Raw genomic sequence first — 21314 nt, forward strand, 5'->3', positions numbered from 1 at the left:
GTGAGTGTATGAGTGGGTGGGTGAGTGAGTGAATGTTTGAGTGAGTGGATGAATGAATCTGCAATTCACCAACTATCAAAGCAATGAAATTGAAAAATCAATCACAAGTGAGGCTACAATAAAAAACTAAATAGTGTACAACGTCTGCCATCTCGTGGAGGCATTTGGAATAATCAACTTCCCTGAAGGCTAAACATTGTTGTCCTTAAATCTTGACTTAAAGCTTTCGTGACTGCAGGAATTCATATTATTTCGGTCTTTCGTTAAAGTCACGTAGGTAGAAAATAAAATAAGATAGATCATGTTTTAAAAGGTTTGAAATGGGTGTAGCTCAAGGGTTATAAGGAAGTGGCCGGGTCTGGTGATGTTAATGAGAGAAATTAGCATGTAACTGGTTACGGACCCAGTTACATGCTAATTTCCGTACCCAGTTACATGCTAATTTCTTACATTAACATCACCAAACCCAGCCACTTCTTTATGACCCTTGGGATACACCCATTTAAAACTTTTTAACACAGTCTGCATCAGCAGCAGGCCACGCTTTCCCACCTGATGATGGACGCTTGTGTTGCGCCCGAAACGTCGTGATCAATTTTATTTTATTTCTACCTAAGTGACTTTAGCGAAAGAACCAAAGAGTATGGATTCCTGCAGTGACGAAAGCTTCAAATCAAGAATGAGACAATTCAACAACATTTGCTCAAGCGATCCCGGCTCTGCTGATGAGCTGCTGAATGCCGAAACCGTTGCCAGAGGTTTGCGTTTGTGCCGAACCAATGATGCTGGAATTCGGCTCACCCAGAGAAAGGCCAAAATGTGACCTTTTTTTTGCCAAGATCAAAGTATAAAAAATAAGAAGTTTTAACCTTCTCTGCCAATAAAACAGTTGTGTTAAGATGTTCAAACACCAAATATAAACCTTTTGCAAGGACTCAAGTCTGCATTAACCACACATAAATTTCGATTTAAAGCTTTTGTGACTGCAGGGATTCATATTCTTGGTTCTTTCGGTAAAGTCACGTAGAAGGGAAATAATAAAATAATAATAAATTAAACATAATACAATTCCCACGACGTTTCGGCCACAACGCAAGAAGAAGAAACAGAGCTGTTAGAAAGACAGCGTTCCATTAGGACGCTGTCTTTCCGACAGCTGTTTCTTCACCTGAGGACGGCTGCTTGCGTTGTGGCCGAAACGTCGTGAGAATTTTATTTTATTGTTTTATTTTAATTATTTTATTATTTCCCTTCTACATGACTTTACCGAAAGAACTAAGCATATAACCTTTCAAAGGGGTTCTATTCAGTGTTTGAACGTCTTAACACCTCCTGTTTTATTACCAGAAAGGGTAAAACAACATTCTTATGTTTTCACAGGAAAGCCATTTGGCTGACGGGATGTGTAAACATACTTTTATATCTTTTTTTTTATTGTGGAGGGACAGATGTGGGAAGGTGGCCTATCTAATTTTGGCGCGTCTAACGCGTGCTCCCAGGAGTTTTAAAAGCGCTTAAGTTCATAGAAACTAACTTTCATCTCCTGATTAGGACCAAAACAAATGACGTCACCCACATAGTGTAAGCGATTACGTCACCAACACAGCTGGGCGAGACGAATCAGACGACACAGCGCGAGATGACGTCACCCGCGCACAAGTACAGTCCCCGGATTACGTCACCAAACAAAACACCGAGTGGGGTGACGTCACCTACCACAACACAGCGTTGGATGACGTCTTCTCAACCCCGACGCGCAAATGACGTCACCCACAATCATTGGCACCGTCCAATGGGTGGGCGCGATGGTACGCGCCCCCCCCCCCCGCTGACCCCCCGCGTCACGTGCTTCGAGGGGGTGGTGGGGCAGTAGCAGCAGTCGTCAGAGAGGGCAGCAGGAGCAGCAGGGAGAGGCCATCAGTGAGAGGGCAGCAACAGCAGCAGCAGGAGAGGCCATCAGTGAGAGAGCAGCAAAAGCAGCAGCAGGGAGAGGCCATCAGTGAGAGAGCAACAACAGCAGCAGGAGGAGAGCAGCAGCAGCAGGAGCCGCGCGTCGCTCCTCGGCCACCGCCACCACCGCCGCGAGTTCGCGCCGATTATAGAGCAGCGATCGCGACGGCGGCGCCGTCCACCGGCCCCGAACCATGTCCATCCAGTACGCCGAGGAGGAGCCCCTGGGGGGCAGCTTCAACGTGGTCTCCTCCTTCCCCAAGGACTTCGGGTACGGCCCCGAGGAGAGCGGAGGATGCGCGGACGAGGACGAGGGCGCGGGCCGCGGCGGAGGCGGCGGCGGAGGCGACGACGACGACGATGACGGCGGCGGCGACTCGAAGCCTCGAATCCTGCTGATGGGGCTCCGGCGCTCGGGGAAGTCGTCCATCCAGAAGGTGGTCTTCCACAAGATGTCGCCCAACGAGACGCTCTTCCTCGAGTCCACCAACAAGATCTACAAGGACGACATCTCCAACAGCTCGTTCGTCAACTTCCAGATCTGGGACTTCCCGGGGCAGATCGATTTCTTCGACCCGACGACCTTCGACTCCGAGATGATCTTCAGCGGCACCGGGGCGCTCATCTTTGTCATCGACGCGCAGGTTCAACCCCCCACCCTGCCCCCCCCCCCTCGTCCTGCCCCCCCCCCCCTCGTCCTGCCCCCCCCCCCCCCTCGTCCTGCCCCCCCCCTCGTCCTGCCCCCCCCTCGTCCTGCCCCCCCCCTCGTCCTGCCCCCCCCCTCGTCCTGCCCCCCCCCCCTCGTCCTGCCCCCCCCCACTCGTCCTGCCCCCCCCACTCGTCCTGCGCCCCCCCCCTCGTCCTGCGCCCCCCACTCGTCCTGCCCCCCCCCCTCGTCCTGCCCCCCCCCCTCGTCCTGCCCCCCCCCTCCTCCCGGCCCGGGTTTCGGAATCCTTAGACCAGGGCTCGTGATGATCCTGAGACCAGGGCCCATGATCCCCCCCCCCAGACCCCAGGGCTCATGATCCCCCCCAGACCCCAGGGCTCATGATCCCCCAGGGCTCATGATCCCCCCCAGACCCCAGGGCTCATGATCCCCCAGGGCTCATGATCCCCCCCCAGACCCCAGGGCTCATGATCCCCCCCCAGACCCCAGGGCTCATGATCCCCCAGGGCTCATGATCCCCCCCAGACCCCAGGGCTCATGATCCCCCAGGGCTCATGATCCCCCCCAGACCCCAGGGCTCATGATCCCCCAGGGCTCATGATCCCCCCCCAAGACCCCAGGGCTCATGATCCCCCAGGGCTCATGATCCCCCCCAGACCCCAGGGCTCATGATCCCCCAGGGCTCATGATCCCCCCCCCCAAGACCCCAGGGCTCATGATCCCCCCCAGACCCCAGGGCTCGTGACCCCCCCCCCCCAGACTCCAGGGCTCGTGATCCCCCCCAGACCCCAGACCTCGTGATCCTGGTTCCTGAGACCAGGGCTCAGGCTAAGCCTCTGGGCTTGAACCCGACTAAAGCTCACGCCAGAGCAAGGATTGGCCTAAGCCTAAGCTCTAGAAGAGACTGGTTCTAAACGCAAGGCCTAACCCAACTCTACATGTAACTATATAACACTCAACTATCAGCCTGATTCTTAGCCTAAAGCTCGGGGAAAACCTCGGAGCTGACGGTAACACGCGGCTCGGCTCCACGCCGAAATCTCGAGGCTTGAACCCCCAAGGCCCCAACTACGATGGAGGCTAAACCGACTCGTACACAATCACAGACAAATGTAAACAACTTCAGTGACTTGTAACGACGAACTAACACCAAGGCCTGTATGCCTGAGGCCAAGTCTGTCGCGAACTCCTGTAGCCCAGCTGAACTCTCACACCACACTTAAGGTTTAGGCCGAAGCCCACCTTTTAGTACAGTACGTCCATATCCGTAACCCTTAAGCCAGACTCTTTAAGCCTAAACCTATAACCCTAACCTGAACTTTAAGCGTAGGCCTAACACTTAAGCATAGGACACATAGACGAAACTTAAAACCATGAGCCTCAAATTAAAACGTGTAAGCTCAGCTGTAAGCGTATTAATGATACTAATTGTAAGCCTAACCGATGGTTTAAGCATGGTCACTCGAACTGCATCCAATCTTGTCAAGATCACAGAAGCAAAGCAGATGTGTTGAGCCTTGATTACTGCTTGTGCTGCACCTTCCTCTGTATTGTTCAGAGGAAGGTGCAGCAAAAAAAGGTGAAGTATGGTCAAAAGGCTGCCGTGTGGGAAGGCCCCCGATGCAGCGGTGCCTTGATAACAGGACAATACAGTTACACACATAAGCTAACTTAAAGCGTAAACACAATAAACCCTGAGCCTTATAAATGTGTCCAAACCCACCCCGAGACGACCCGTCAACCCTAACCCTACCGCTCGTCGTGTTCCAGCAAAGACAAAGCTCCCCCGTGTAGCCTGTAACAGACTGTAGGGGCAAGTGCTGTTAGCGAGTGGCACCACCTGTGAAGGCGGCACGGCACGCGAGGGGGTGGGTGGCCACAACACCACGAAGGGGCCGCCTTTGTCTCCCCAGTGGCGATGTTTATACAGTACCGCACCAGCTGCTAATTTCAGGCTGAGTCGACCTAGGGGAGGCCCGTCCATCCAATGGTGCGCGTGGTCTTGCTGCGATTTTAAACGCCCGGGCCCGACTGTAACGCGACCCACGCACCGCGGATTTTAGAAACTAAAATAACTTGAGGGCTAAACTGCTGTACGGGCACGATTATTACGGCGAAGCTTGGATAGAAGAAACTCTTTTTCCCGCACAGTTGGCTACGTACGGTGCGAAAGAAGTTCAAGTAGTGGGGGGCAACCCCTCCAGCAATGAAAAATGATAGAGGAGTTGTTAGTGAGTAAGGAGTTGTTAGTGAGTAAGGAGTTGTTAGTAAGGAGTTGTTAGTGAGTAAGGAGTTGTTAGTGAGTAAGGAGTTAGCGAGTAAGGAGTTGTTAGCGAGTAAGGAGTTGTTAGTAAGTAAGGAGTTGTTAGTAAGGAGTTGTTAGTGAGTAAGGAGTTGTTAGTGAGTAAGGAGTTAGCGAGTAAGGAGTTAGTAAGTAAGGAGTTGTTAGTGAGTAAGGAGTTGTTAGTAAGTAAGGAGTTGTTAGTAAGTAAGGAGTTGTTAATAAGTAAGGAGTTGTTAGTGAGTAAGGACTTGCCCCTTGCTTTTTAGTCGACGCTTGTGTGTGGTGATGGTTCAGCCATCGATCGAGGGTCGAATTCGAACCGCGTCGTGTGATCGACATCGCGCTCGCTGAAGCTGTGTGATGCCTTCAGGGAAGTCGTGGACTGGACACACAACTAAGCACAATTCTGAGTCACTTATAACCGCTTTGCTGTTACTTATTGCCAATTATGGACTATTGTCCTATCATCGCAGTGAGTCCCTGGCACGTAATAATATGCTACACAGTGGCAGTGAGGGTCGCAAAATGCCGATTTGTTACCAATAAACCCCCAATGATCTGATCGAAATTAGGGATTTCGAACGTGCACACACAGACTCACATAGTCACTCACTCACGCAGTCACTCACTCACACAGTCACTCACCCACACAGTCACTTACTCACACAGTCACTCACCCACACAGTCACTTACTCACACAGTCACTCACCCACACAGTCACTCACTCACATAGTCACTCACTCACGCAGTCACTCACTCACACAGTCACTCACCCACACAGTCACTTACTCACACAGTCACTCACCCACACAGTCACTCACTCACACAGTCACTCACCCACACAGTCACTCACCCACACAGTCACTCACACAGTCACTCACCCACAGTCACTTACTCACACAGTCACTCACCCACACAGTCACTCACCCACACAGTCACTCACTCACACAGTCACTCACCCACACAGTCACTCACTCACACAGTCACTCACCCACACAGTCACTCACCCACACAGTCACTCACTCACGCAGTCACTCACTCACACAGTCACTCACCCACACACTCACCCACACAGTCACTTACTCACGGTCACTCACCCACACAGTCACTCACTCACACAGTCACTCACCCACACAGTCACTCACTCACACAGTCACTCACCCACACAGTCACTCACCCACACAGTCACTCACCCACACAGTCACTCACTCACACAGTCACTCACATAGTCACTTACTCACAGTCACTCACCCACACAGTCACTCACTCACACAGTCACTCACTGTCACTCACCCACACAGTCACTCACCCACATAGTCACTCACTCACATAGTCACTCACTCACTGTCACTCACCCACACTGTCACTCACTCACACAGACTCACATAGTCACTCACATAGTCACTCACCCACACAGTCACTCACCCACACTGTCACTCACACAGTCACTCACCCACACTGTCACTCACCCACACATTCACTCACCCACACAGTCACTCACCCACACAGTCACTCACCCACACAGTCACTCACCCACATAGTCACTCACCCACACTGTCACTCACTCACACTGTCACTCACCCACACTGTCACTCACTCACACAGTCACTCACCCACATAGTCACTCACCCACACAGTCACTCACCCACACAGTCACTCACCCACACAGTCACTCACCCACACAGTCACTCACCCACACAGTCACTCACCCACACAGTCACTCACCCACACAGTCACTCACCCACACTGTCACTCACCCACACTGTCACTCACCCACACAGTCACTCACTCACGCAGTCACTCATTCACCCAGTCACTCACCCACGCAGTCAGTCATTCACCCAGTCACTCACCCACACACTCAGCCATCCTGCGATGAGCACGTTTGGCTATGTACGGTGCGAACTAAGTCCAACATACAAGTACATGCGTACAACTTTATATGAGCACACATCTAATATGAGCATCGCATGTTTACATGGCACTGTGTGGGGGGGGGAAGTCGAAAGTCAAACTCGTAAAACCGGTGCGCTCTGGATAGAAGCACAGCGTGGGTGTCGTCGTGTGCGCACCCCCCGTTTGGCAATCCACTGCTGGAGGAAGTCCACCCCGCGAACGATCACACTATTTGGTTGATGCTGCTGCTGCGTTGGTAGCGACACACACGCACGCACCAATTGTGCAATCAATCTTTATTGAGACCGGAGGAATCCGATGAGCCATGAAGTTCTTTCACACGATGGCCAGTAAAAACACCTCCATGCATTCGGCGACAGAAAAATGTGACCTTAAAATCAATGGATATATGTGCGATGAAAAAAGATCTTTGCCCGAAACGTCACCTATTATCACCACACTGATCAGCGTGGTGGAGTGTGGTTAAACAACCTATCACGATGTAATGGAGCTGTACAGTCATCTAACAAACGACACTTATCGTAATCCACCAGCCCCCCACTTCCTCGTATCGTCACCGCCATCATCACCGTCTATTGTGTGGAGCGTCTCACGTGCTCTCTCTGGCGGGGCTGGGCCGGGGAGGTTCGTGTGATGAGTTCCCCTCCCCCCACTCAACAACCAACTCCTCGGCCTAACCCCCCAAACCGCCACCCACGTGACCTTCCACCCACTGAGAACGGAATTTTAAGCTCCGGGCAAACGGGGTGGGATGGGTGGTAAGGAATGGTGATGCCACTTGCTTAGAACAAAACAAGAAACGCCAGCATCGTCGGTGGGGGTGGGGGGGCAAGCAGTGTTTTGCATGATAGTTGAGGGGTAACACGAAGGGTGTGTCCTCTGGACGGTCAGCAGCCTTGATCAATCCACTGCTGCATGAAGGGCCTCCCCAAGTCACCGCCATCGGTTACTGCGAAGATACTGCTGAGACTGCTGTTAGCCTAGAAGGCTTTAAAAGGGCTCAACCCACATTACTTGCAGGAACTAACACATGTATGTATGCTATCAAGGTCCTGAAGATCTTGTGATCTCCAACTGCTCAGCACTCCCAGGTCGAGGTTGCACTCATTTGGTGATCGGTGCTTTTGTTATCGTGGCACCCAAACTCTGGGGAACGCCTTGCCACTTGAAATCGGGCAATCGGAGTCTGTAGATATATTTAAGTCTAATTTGAAAATACATTTCTTTAAAGTGACCTTCCCTCTTTCGTTTAGTCGGTTGCCCTGGTTCTGCTTTTGTTTCCTGCTTTTCATGCATTGCGCATTGGGATCCTAGGATGGAATGCACATTATACATTTGAAACTTATATATAACAAATCTGTGCATCGCTCCATTGTTCACATCGATAGGAAACTTGAACTCAGATGTAAAGATTGAGGGTACGGATAGTTGCCCACCTTACCGAAGGCTCTTGACACTGCAAAAATTTAAGATAATTTTGGAGATACGAGTCGGGTTTATTTGGACACTGGTTTTCTCCACGTGTGTACAAAAAAAGGAAATCAAACAAAGAGTTGTCCAAGTATCCCATGCAAACATGCCCTCTACAAAGCCTCTTAAGACTCAGCGGGACCTGGAATGCACGGTGTTGCTAAATGTGTAGTGGGCTCAAACGGAGACTCAGTCGTACTTTGGAGGCAACACATTTATTAACATTTACACGAACTTACAAAGGGGTAACTGCCCCTTCACCAGATAACAGCCTATGGTGGTGGTCCACCAGGCTAGCTACACTAACAGCACTGGGAGTAGCTACTATGGACGGGACCCCAGCTTGGGTCCCGGTCCCCGTGTTGATCTTGTCTTCCGGACGTAGGGCGTAGAACGTCGAGTCTTCAGGACATCAACAGCAGCCGGTCCCACTGGGAGACCACCGGCTTATCCTCTGTGGCGGGGCTCGTTCTGCCCCTAGCCACGACCCCCTTCTCGAGTTCTCGAGGAGGATCTCCACTGGACACGTGGTCACCCCCAGCCCCCCCCCCCCCTTTGGGGGTCACCGGGTAGACACCTCCGGTCACGTGTCCTCCGGGGTCAACCAGGGTGCCATGGCCCCCTGCAACCCCGTACCGAGGCCGGCACTCTGGCACCCTATCCTGTAGGGGCTGGCACTGCACGTAGAGCGTGGTGCCATCACTCACTGTCAGTCAGTGGTTGTCAATACAGGTATGGCGCTCCGGATGGCAGGTGTTGCCGAGGATAATCGACGGCTGGCAGTGTGACCCTCCTGGTCCTCGGTCTTCTGGCGTTTATGTTGCGCCCCTTGCCCTGCCCCCCAGGACGACTACATGGAGGCCCTGCAGCGCCTGCACCTGACGGTGACACGCGCTTACAAGGTGAACCCCGACATCCGCTTCGAGGTCTTCATCCACAAGGTGGACGGCCTCTCGGACGACCACAAGATCGAGACGCAGCGCGACATCCACCAGCGTGCCAACGACGACCTGGTCGACATCGGCCTCGAGCAGCTCCACCTCAGGTGCGACGGGGATGCTTACGGGGGGCAGGGGAAGGTGGGGGGCAGGGGGATGTGATATTTACATCGCCACGGGCTGGGCAAAAACACCATCCCCACCACTTTCCTGAACACCCGCACCGTTTTCGTTTGGGCAGGAAGACGCTTTGGCTGGAATTGATAAATCCTTGTTGAGGAATTGGGCCAACATCGATGCAGGGTGAGAGGTTACCACGGCCACTTTCATGAAGGTTTCCACATCTCTCGACTCGTGGTTAGGAAACCCAAGTGGCTGATGGAAAGCTCGCTCGTATGAGGGCGGATGATCTTCTCCCCGGCCAGCCCACACACGTGGCATTCCCAGGCAGCCTCTCGCACCAGGCTCAGTCTTGCTTAGCTGCTGGCATCTGGTGAGATCAGGCACTTTGAGGGAAGATTTTATCTTTAAAAAAAAACATGTATTTGAGGTTTATCCCCAGTGACCCGGTTGTTCTCCTTGCACCTTGTATTTATTCGGCCCTCGCCGAGCAGTGCATCACTCTTCCGGTGAGAGAGTGGCCCATGGAAGCAGATATCATGCAACTACCTCTGAGGCCCGTTCAAGCGACCTCGGGTGCACGCAGTCAGAGCAGTACTTTTGTCGCATGACAGTCAAATCGATATTTGAATTCTTGGACCTGGAATTTTTCCGTCAACAAATTGAACGTGATTTTTTTTGTGCGGTCATCGGTATCCCGGCTGAGACCGTTAACTCCACTACGCTTGAGAGGACCGTTGTTGCCTGGATTCGAACCCAGGTCTCAGCGCTCTCGACCTCTTGAGCCACACCCCGCCACCCCAAGGGAGGTTCGATGTTAACAGCGGTGTCCCCCGCCTCTCTTTGCCGTTACAGCTTCTACCTGACAAGTATTTACGACCACTCCATCTTCGAGGCATTCAGCAAAGTGGTGCAGAAGCTCATCCCTCAGCTGCCCACCCTGGAGAACCTCCTCAACATCTTCATCTCGGTGAGTGTTGGAACACGGCAAACAGCATCGGCCATCATCACCATCACCGCCGCAGCAGCTGCAGCAGCAGTAGCAGCTACTATTTAAGTTTATTTGTTACACAGATTATCACATTTAGCTAGTTGCCTGGCATTTTTTACAGAGCAGCTGCATTAGCAGGATCAGTGGCAGCTATGGGAGCAGTAGCAGCAGCAGTTGCAACAACAGCAGTAGCAGCAGCAGCTGCAGCAAATTCAGTAGCAGCAGCAGTGACAACAGAAGCAGTAGCTCCAGATGCAGCTGTAATAGCAGGAGCAACAGTAGCAGCAAAAACATCAGCAGCAGGAACAGTAATGCAATGGAAGGGGAGCAGTGTCTCTAATGCTGTGTACAATTTGTTTAGATCCCTCCTGCCATCAGGTCTCTAGCAAATAGAGACCTGATGGCTCAATGGGACACTCAGGAAAGCCACCCACAGGGATGCCTACCTAAAACCTGACTCCCACCACCATCCATCCCAGAAGAATTCTCTCATCAAAACTCTACACGATAGAGCTCATTGTATTTCCGACAGTCACCACCTAGCCAGGTGAACTGGAACACGTACACCAAGCCCTCAAGATGAATGGATATTCAGACTACACAATCTGTAGAGCTACCATCTGAGGACCCAATCAAAATCATCACCTTGCCATACATAGTAGGGAGGTCACCAAAAAGATTTCCAAAATCTTGAGCAAACACAAGATCCAGGTACGATTCAACACAGTACATAAAATTCGTGATTTGATCCCTTCTGTGAAGGATGTGATCCCTGACATGCAATACCCCGTTTTCCTATTGTAGCGCGTGTAGGATTTATAGTGGTATGCATACGTTGTGGGGTGTGGAACTGTAGAATCTGTAGTAGTGTGGATCAATCGCATAATCTGTTGTGGTACGTATGTATGTTGAACTTATTTTTCACCTTACGTAGACTACCATGCATATCGGAGGTGCGATTCTATTGACGTATTCATCTGTATAATATAAAATATAGGTGTAAATCTGTACTTTTGTTGACTGGTGTTTTGAATGCATTAATTACATCTTGTTTTAATTGTAATGTTTGTGAATTGGTTCATCTTTGAACCCCCTTACACCTCTAGGATGATGGATGTAATTTACGAAAACATTACTTCACTTTTTCCCTTCCTGCCACCCGTGTCTTCTCTCCATGTCTCCTTCCGTGTCTCGGTGTCTCTTCTCCTTCTGTTTGCCTCCTTCCATCACGTCTCTCGCCCCCTTTCCTCTCTCCACGTCTCATTTAATGCCTCTGTCTGCCTCTTTCCACCACGTTGGTCTGTTTTCCTTCCTCCGTGTGTTCTTCATCCCTTCTCCGTGTCCCCTTCGCTGTCTCCCTGCGTCTCTCCACCCCCCACCCCTACCGACCCCTACCCGTTGCCCCCTCTCCCTGCCCGGCTCAGAACTCGGGGATCGAGAAGGCGTTCCTGTTCGACGTGGTCAGCAAGATCTACATCGCGACGGACAGCTCGCCGGTCGACATGCAGTCCTACGAGTTGTGCTGCGACATGATCGACGTCGTCATCGACGTCTCCTGTATCTACGGGTAAATCGGCCCGCTGCTGCCGCCGCCAATGCCTCTCCCACCGCTGCTTCGGCTTCTCCTGCGCTTTGCCCGCTGCCCGGTCACCTCCCTGCCACTGTCCTGCCACCACCGCTACTACCGCCATCACTGTCACCACCGCCACTACCAGCGCCACCGCCGCTACTACTGCCATCACTGACACCGCCGCCACTACCAGCGCCACCACCGCCGCCACTACCACTGTTGCCATCGCCACGATTACCACCGTCGCCACTGCCAACACAGCCGCCACTGCCGCCACCACCACTTTCACCACCGCCACTATCACCACCACCGTTGCCGCCACCATCACCCACGCCATCACCGCCGCCTGCTTCCACTGCCTCCTGCCGGCGTGATTCCGCTTGCTGGCCGTTTTTGTAGCTAAATCGTGTGGCTTGTTCTGCTTTCATCCCTTGTCTCGAATGGCCTACGGGTTTCGAGCAGCTGTACAGCAAGGAGGTTGCTGTCCTAGAATTTATTAAGGAATTCTTTAGTTTTTCCTCTGATGTTTGGGTTGGGTGGTTTTTTCCAGTGAGTCAAGTTTTTTCTCTTTCTCGTGCATGCTTTGAGAGATTTAGCCAATGTCCCAATGCATGACCCTCCTGAGATAGTCTACAGATAATAAGCCTTTGAGTGGGTAAAGAAGAGGCTTTTGTTGAGAAGGCTAACGACTGGGCTGGGCTTGTTAGCTTGGCCAATAAGCTCACGTTATCACAGAGCCCTCCCATCATCAGTGTGACCGCATGGGCTACAAAATCGAACAAATTGGATAGTCGCGCTGAATACATTTTCATGATCAAGTCGGCTTTGTTGAAGGGCTTCACCGTCACGAGTTGTGAATTTGACAATACCAATGTTGTGAGCCACTGGCACATTTCATTCCATAGGGCACGGTCTCTCTGAATATGACGCTCTCCCGGCTTGTGGTTGTTGTTGTTTTAGTAAGAGCTAATTTGCACGAGCCATTGTGAAGCCTGCCACGGTGGCTCGTCTCCCAGAAAAAACATCGGCCGCCGAACCATCGACTCGTGACGGCCTGCGTTTTAAAATAACCACGGCGAGCGGCGAGTGGTCTAGGGCACAGTTTTTTTTTTTAAAGCCCTGGGCCACACGCAGGCAACTGTTGGACAAGCGAATCCGCCCGCACTTTGGACTTGATTGGCGAGGAAAGCATCTCTTGCCAAAACAACCTCCGCAAGCAAAAACTGTTGTCACGAGCGACGTTGACACATAGCCTGCAAATAAGTAGCAGAGCCCTCGGGAGCTCCCTGCAGATCTTTGCACGCACGCGTGTGTTCCTGTGTGTGTGTCACGGGGAGTCGTTAGTGTAGTGGTTAGCGCGCTGCGCTACGAACCCGGCAGCCCGAGTTCCATACCTGCTCCCGGTCAACACCAGTGACGAATATCTGAACCAGTGTCGGGCCTTCCCTAGGTCAACTCGGCCTCAAATGAGACACTGGGAAAACAAAGGCGGTCGGGCGTGGTACTGGCCACCCACCCCCTCGTGTACCGTGCCGGCCTTTATAGGTGCTTGGTAACAGTACATGCCCCAACAGTCTGCTAAGGCTATACAGGGGATCTTTGTCTTTGTGTGTCTGCGAGAACAACTGTAATGGACAGTTGCACAGTGGGGAGTGGTGGTGCAGTGGTCGGCGCGCTGCGCTATGAACATAGGGATCTCCATTCCCGGCCGTATCTAAAGTCAATGGCCGAGCATTATCCGTATCGGTCCTTTTCCTGAACTAGTTGGACTTGGCCTCAGATGAGCAGGTGATGAGGTGTGTGAACATCTGCACGCGGAAGACAAAATGCGGCCTGGGCGTGGTGCTGGCCAAACCTATGCCCTTGTGCGCCGTGCCGGCCTGCATAGGCACTCGCTCTAATGCTACTCGCCCCAACAGCTTGTTTAAAACTATACAGTGGCCTCTCGGTTTACGATACCATCGATTAACGATCCTCCTCCCATAGGGTCCCTTTGTTTCTATTAACGATAAATAATTTCGATTAACGATATTGTTTCACGATATCACGCGGACCCACAAATTTCGGCCAATCGGAGCGCTTCTAATTGGACTCACGAGGCCCAATCAGCGATGCCCCTTTTATGAGCGTTTTTAATACAGTAGAACCCCTCTTAACGATGGTAATTGGTTTCCACGAAACCGGTTGTTAAGTGATTTGGTCGTTAAGCGAGTATAGGAAATGCACGTTAAAGGCTTAATTCGTTCCGATAGCATCGAAAGTTTCCCTTTTTCACCCAAAAAACTTTATGATATTGAAACAATGGATAGTAATACATAAAGAAACATAATATTAAAATAAACATTGTTAATAAATGCATTATTTAATATTCACTGGACATACAACAGCCCATCGTTCACAGGGGAATGGTCGCTAAGCTAACACATTCGGCTTTATGGAGGCCCGTCGTTAAGCGATTGGTGCTTAAGAGGGGTTCTACTATATTCGGTTAACGATAATTTAAATTCACGATGGTTTTCGTAGAACCCATTAATATCGTTAAGCCGAGGGACCACTGGATCGAGCGGGTGTGGGTCTTGGGATGTGTGTGAGCAAAATGCCCTCACACATTTCACTGGCAAACTTGGCACGGTCAATAAAACACCGTCTTTTTTGGTGATATTCCACAAACGTCACTTTTGATACTGGCACTTTCATCTGGGCCTTTCGCAAAATACAATCTCCAAACAGTGCCTTTGACTTGTGCAGTTGCTCAACTCCATTCCCTGCTAAATAAAATCTCACCTTAACTAAGCTTGGACTGGGCTTTGTAGGGGCAAAGGGGGGCGGTGAGGTCAAGGGTTATGCGACGTCGTGGCAAGTTGGATCGTTGTGTTTTGTGGCTGCGCTTGTGGTTCCGTCTTACTCCGCTCTGACGTTCGCTCTTGCTGCATCGCTTAAACGCTGTCCCCTCCCTGCCGCTTTTTGTTGTTATTGTGGGGAGTAGTGGGCCTCCCCTAGGTCGACTCAGCCTCAAATAAGTACCTAGTGCAGTGTCTCAACATTGGCACTAGGGAGACAAAGGCGGCCGGGCGCGGTGCTGGCCACCCACCCCCTGTGTGCCGTGCTGGCCTTCGTAGGTGCTTGCAAACATCGCATGCCCCAAAAGTCTGTTAAGGCTATACGGGGGATCTTTATCTTTGTTGTTTGCTTGTTGTTGTGCTGCTAGCTGCTGTGCGTGGCCACTGTGGTGCTGAATGGGCCCATTGATATTAATTACTTAGCGTGTCCCCAGTAATTTTGAGCCGTTGATGCTAAAGACATTGGCATGTACCAGCGGCGTATTTGTCCGGCTCCTGACTGCTTCCTAATAAAGGTCTTGTCCGTCAGCTCCAACTGGTCAGGACGACACAATCCGGACAATAAGTGCTTCCGTAAGGAACAAGACTGCCAATTTCGACGTACGCACAAAAAACAAGACTGTCCCGCCACCCGACGTGTCTATTTTGTGGCTGTCCCTCCGTGCCGTTTGGCGCGACGCTCGGTCGTTTTGCTCCGTGCTGGTTCTTTCCTTAAGAAACTCCCCGAGCGCTTCGAGCGTAACGTCGGGATGTCGTGCCGAAACGGCACGCGGCGCAACCCTGACCGAAAGCGATCGGAGAGATCCACTCCAGTTAGCGACATCAACACACCGACCGATGGCCACCGATGTGGGTCTGCGTTTTCGCTTTTCGCACGTCCCTCTCGCTTGTTTTTATGACTGTACAGCCCTTGCCCCCCCTTCCCCCCGCTCGCTTGTGTGCCTGCATTTTGGGGTCGAGGGCGAGCACTTTGCTGACTTTGCTGGCCAGCTTTCGAGAGAAAGCAGCAACAAATAAAGGCTGGTACTTAAGTAGGCACCATCTCCTCCCCCGCAGTGTGTCGCATTTCGGCAGGACAACTGAGGCCATAGGAGACGAAACGGAGTCGGCAGGCAGGTGAGTAAAAGAGAGAGACAGACACAGGCCCCTCGGGTTGCCGCTATATCATCTGTATCATTAACAATACGATGTTAATTTTCGCGATGTTGCAATTATCGCGATGTAAAGTTAACTCTATAATTGTATTCCGCGGTTTTTTTCGGTTACTGATTTTGGTGCTGTGCTGTAACTTGCAGTGTGGTTTTCCCGTCAAATGACTGCCATAATCCTCGTGACACATTTTTCGACCGATTATGTCGAAAACGCACATGCTGTTGGTTACACAAAACGACGAGTAGTTCAGTGAACTAGGCTTACTGTCAATTGTCATGCAGGAAACCTAGCGCGTTGACTTCGTAATGTAACTATGTGCTTGGAACTCAACGTTATTTCACACCTGTTATTTGCATGTTAATTTTGTTCGCAAAAACATAGAGACATAAAATGATGCACGAACAAAAATGATGTGACGTTCTTTTGCTAAATGGGCGACACGATGACTGTGCGATGTATCGTGGAAAGCTTTCAGCGCCCCGGCTACTGCGGTGGGCTCCGTGCAGCAGGGGCAGCGGGGAGCCCCTGCGGTCGGCATGGGAGATGTAAATTATTCGATGATAAGGCACGGGTTGCCCCGATGTAACGCCGCGCCATGCGCTGCGATACGCCATCAGTGTACACAATGCGATGCTCATGATGTCGTTTTTCCCTAACTTTGTCATCGCACTTTGACATTTTTCAAAGTCCGAGTGATTATGTCGCTCGCACGAGCATTGAAGCGTTACTCATTCCTTGTTTTCTAAAAGCCCTGAGATAATTGGCGGTGAAACTCCCGCATTTCTACGACAGGGCCCAGGCTGCTGGTAACGGCGGTGCAGCGTGACGCTTGGCAGCCCCTTGGCAACCCCTTGGCTTGAGAAGTTAATTTCTCGTCTAAGCCTTTTTTGGCCGTTGCGTCGCAGCGTGTGTTTACGCCGCGGCGTTGTTCGGGCACTGCCCCCCCCCCCCCCCAAGGGGGTGACCACAAAAATGTTATTTGTGTTTTTTTTTAAACGTAGAGAGATAAGCAAGAAACGAGGGTTGCAGTGACTCAGCGGGCCATCGATTGAAGTAATTTGTTTGGCCAAGATGCGCGTGTCAAATTGCGCATATTTATGGTTACGTCCAATGCACGTTTTCGCGCTGCTGCAGAGCCCAAGTTTGTGAGTGGAAGGCGGGACCACAAAATAAATAGCTGTGCTGTGCACCAACGTCTATGCTCCCCACCTTCACCAACCCTCATTCAGCAGTGGATTGAACATTATGCTGTAGATGTCCACGTGTGATTATAAATCTATCTTATAGATGCATAAAACTAATTTCTACGTGCACCATGGGTGCAAAATTGTATTGATTCGTGAAGCAAATCATGAATCCAACCTGTGATAAGGTCATCGAACGGTGGCAGGAGTGAGTTCCTACTCCACCAACTCCAAATTCCATCACTGCTGAATCGATTTGGCGCTCCCTGTAAATGATGAGAAACTCATCGGACAAAGTACAGCGAGCAGGCTGGAAACTCAACGAGAGCAATCGTCACGCACGCAAAGGGGGTGGTGTTTAGATGGCTTATTGTGACCAAAGCGCCGGTCCACCGGTCACGCCTTGCGTGTCACGTGACGTGACCGTGCTGCGGTGTCATTGTGTTTGTACCGCGAAATTGTGGCCATTTGGGACAGCAGCAAGACCATGAGACGATGTCGGCAGCATAGATTTCCGTGGTCGTAGACGGGTCAGGGCGGCCAAAAACCATAGGTCAACTTTTATTTTGTTTCACCAGGGTGAGAACTCAAGAGACCAGAATATACAGTCTCCTTCGCAAGCGACCTGGGGCCTGACTGCCAGTAGTGGGGGGCGGGGGGTGGGGGCGACAATTACCACGCATCATCCCGGTTGAGGAATCGGCGGTGCAAATCTTCGAATTTGGCACGAAAATTCGGTCGGCCTGACGAGCCTATAAAACAAACTAAAGCAAGTAAAAGGGCCCACGGCGTAGCCCAAGAAGGGACTTGCTGGCGCCCGAGTGCAACGGGAGCGCCGCTGTGTCTCCCCGGCGACGCAGGCTAAAGGAGGACGGCAGCGGTGGCGGCGCCTACGACAAGGACTCGATGGCGATCATCAAGCTCAACAACACCACGGTGCTCTACCTGAAGGAGGTCACCAAGTTCCTCACGCTCGTGTGCATCCTTCGCGAGGACAGCTTCGAGAGGAAAGGTGAAGGGAAGCTTCCTCACCCACCCCTCCGCGCGCTGGCTCCTCGCCCACGGCTGGGCGCACGGCGCGTGCCGACTCGGCCCTTGTTACGCTTTATCGGCTTAAGTTCCACATTTATTTTGTTGTTATTTCCACCCCCCCTTCCCCCCCACTTGTTGTCTTTCCTTCCCCTGCACCTCCGATTAGCACGGTTAGCTATGTACGGTGCGAAAGATGTTCATCATGCGACCAGGTGATAATCCAAGAGGGCAGGATGAGTGCATGGACCTGGGTCACCAAAATGACAAATGGCAAAATCAGTCAAGCAGAACGACGAAGAAAATAGAAATCTGAGCAAAAACCACTCTTGATTAATTTTTTGTCAGTTTTGTGTCCGCATGAGATGTCGAAAATATTGCACGAACAGAAATCAACGTTGAAAAATAAGAATCGCTGCAGCGTGTATAGACCGATCAAAGTACAATTACAATCGAGTTACTGAAACATGAAACAGATGTAGGGTGAATGTTGTACTGATGATCTGACCAGGATACATGTCGATTGCAAACTTTGTTTGAGCGAGTTACCGTTTGTAAGGAGGGTCACGATAACTCTCGTAAAGATGTTTAACATTCCAAAATTGGCCAAAATTCATTCATTGCTTGGCTCGTCAATCATATGGGCCTAATTGCCCCACTCCGCGATGTCACGCACTTGTGGCTGATGACGGCACATGCTGATGGTGAGTGACTTGGGCCTACCATGGTCTTGTCACGCGTTGTCTCGTTGTACGGCTCAGAAGGCAACGTTATCGCCGATTGAAGACTACTGAGAGCATACGCAAGTCTGAAATCGTTACAGATTCTCTACGTGCGCATGGCTCCTCCTCGTTTCTCACGACCAAGGCTTCAGTCTTGTATTGGGCAGTCTGGGACAGGATGTCTTGGGTGTGTCTCCAAAACGAGTCCCAATCTGTGTGTTTTTTTTACGGCTGCAGTTTTCCCCTACCAGGGATGTCGCCATGGCGTAGCGGTCCGCACACCGCACTTTGGCGGTCCAGAGTTCGCCGGTTTAATCCTATCTCCTGGTTGCAGCAATTGAAACAATGGGGAAAGTTTTGTCAAAAAAAAAATCTCCAGCGTCGCTTTTGTCCACTCAGCGTTATAAATGGGTACACCACGGTTAGTCTGTGATCGGCAGGTCGTGTGTGGTTGGGGTTACTTGTGGGTACCCCAAACCTTTCCAAGGCTTCTGACCAGCGTGGAAGAGTAAGGGGGCTCTCAGGAGCTCCGTCTAGCGCGGAGGCCCTTCTGCCTGCAGTGGCGTGAGCAAGAAATTGCAGGGCTGCACTTTTACCTTGACGTTTTTTTTTTCCCTGTAATAGCGAACGTGTGCACGTGTCATTTCCCTCCTCCCGTCCCCGTTGGCACCACCCAGGTCTCATCGACTACAACTTCCACTGCTTCCGCAAGGCAATCCAGGAGGTGTTCGAGGTGCGGCTCAACTCGCACCGGACAAACGCGCACGGCACGCCTGAACTGTCCGACGGGAAATCCTTTTCGCACAACGGCATCGTGGCGTGACCCCCTGACCCGGGCGGAGATATCCCGCGACCGCGCCACTCGCCCGGCCAGCGCCCTCGGGGTCCAGACCTTCCCTCCTTTCTACGCCGCCGCCGCTGTCACCACCGCCCCGTGGCGACGAATCATCGGGAGGAACAGCTGTAGCGTCTGCAACTTGCGCTGTGTAGAAACACCGTGACCGTTTTTCTTTGTTTTGTATCGAAGCTGCGTGTGGGTCCATTTTTGACTCCACGCTTCTTTTCTGTACCACCACCTGCGCTTGGAAAGGTGGGAGGGGGGGAGGTGGGGAGGGGCGGAGATGGGGGGGGGGCGAGGGCGAATGAAACAGGAATAAGTTAAGGCAAAAATAGTGTAACTAAAAGAAAAGAAATCCGTAAGTATTTTGATTGTAAAAAGCGCACGCGACTCTTCACTATTTTTCTGTGCTGCATAACAACACAACTCACTGCTGTCGTTGAGAGTAAAAGCTGTAAATTATTAAGTTTCTTTTTTTTCCCCGTTTACATATATACGCGTGTGTAATTTAGTTTTCTTCTTCCCTGCAACTCGGGGGTGTGAGGCTTGGCGGGTTTGCCGCTGCCCCTGCTTGTAACAGCGTCCGCGATCCAACGCCGTGGGCCCCCACACGCAGAGGTGCGCGTGGTGCCTCGATCGTTCCCCTGCAGCCCGTGTCACACCGCAAGACACGGAGCGGTCAGCCCAATGCCCCCACGCGGCCATAACCTCGAGCATGGACGTAATGGTGCGGGCCTCTCTGCCGGAGGGCTCTACTCGAGTGCTCCTCCGGAGAGGTGTTTTGGTCTACTCTTCCTCGCTCCCCAGCAGGGAAGTGGTGGGGGGAGGGGGCAATGTTTTGTGCGTTTTTCTCGTGGCTCTGTGCCCAATGAGGAACGTGTGACCGTTGAGCGGTCGGGGTCAGGGCGGGGTCGGGTCGCAAGCATGGAGGGGCGATGCAATCCGCGTGCTACAAGCAGAGCTTGGCGAGCAACAGTTGCAGCGTTGACGCATAATCGATCGCCTTTTAAAAAATAAATGTAATTTGAAGCGGTAAAGGACGGCGCGCATGTTCGCCGCTTTGCTGGCACAGGCGACCAATTGCGGAATGGCGCGTGTGGACTTTTCGAAGGTAAATTGATGAAAAAAAATAAGAATAGCATTGAATGTTTTTTTTTAAGGTACAGATTTTTGTCAGTGTTAGCTACTCTTGATGTGCAAGGTTACCTGTTTTAACATTGAATCGGGGCGTGTTGTGACACCACGCGTTTGGATGCAATCGGAGCGACTTTTTCACCGTTGCCGGGGAAAAAAAGCGGTGCTCCTCCCCCCCCTTGTTTCTCTGCCGTGCCATCGAATGCATCATTTCCACCGGACAACCGTGCTGTGCCGAGCTGGCCCGGCACGGGTCGCCAGGCGCCACGCTAGTTTTCCACTGCAGGAGCCTTTTCCTTCACCGCTGACGTCATCCGTAATGAATGTATCAAGTTGCCCTTTTTTTCCCCCCGAGCCAGATTCGGGTGTCTCGCGAGACACCCGGCGATTGTTTTATGGTTTAGGCACTGCCCTGGCTGCGCGAATAGCCAGCGGACAAGCATCCCGCAACTGTTGAGGAGTGCCTCCCTCGCCGGCAACGGCTTCAACGTGCGAGTGGAAAAAGCGA

At 51.8% G+C, this 21314-nt stretch overlaps 1 protein-coding gene across 1 annotated transcript; it reads left to right on the forward strand.

Annotated features, from left to right (window-relative positions):
- Nucleotides 1-1864: 1864 nt before the first annotated feature.
- On the forward strand, nt 1865-19919 carry RRAGC (Ras related GTP binding C). The gene is made up of 7 exons (XM_078880430.1): nt 1865-2594; nt 9134-9333; nt 10202-10316; nt 11762-11904; nt 15804-15863; nt 17944-18095; nt 19512-19919. Exons 1-7 carry the CDS (start codon nt 2145-2147, stop codon nt 19655-19657), a joined length of 1266 nt encoding a protein of 421 aa, XP_078736556.1. The 5' UTR covers nt 1865-2144; the 3' UTR covers nt 19658-19919.
- Nucleotides 19920-21314: the final 1395 nt, after the last annotated feature.

This window comes from Lampetra fluviatilis, chromosome 57 (genome assembly GCF_964198595.1).
Source record: "Lampetra fluviatilis chromosome 57, kcLamFluv1.1, whole genome shotgun sequence".
In the NCBI taxonomy this organism is placed as follows: domain Eukaryota; kingdom Metazoa; phylum Chordata; class Hyperoartia; order Petromyzontiformes; family Petromyzontidae; genus Lampetra; species Lampetra fluviatilis.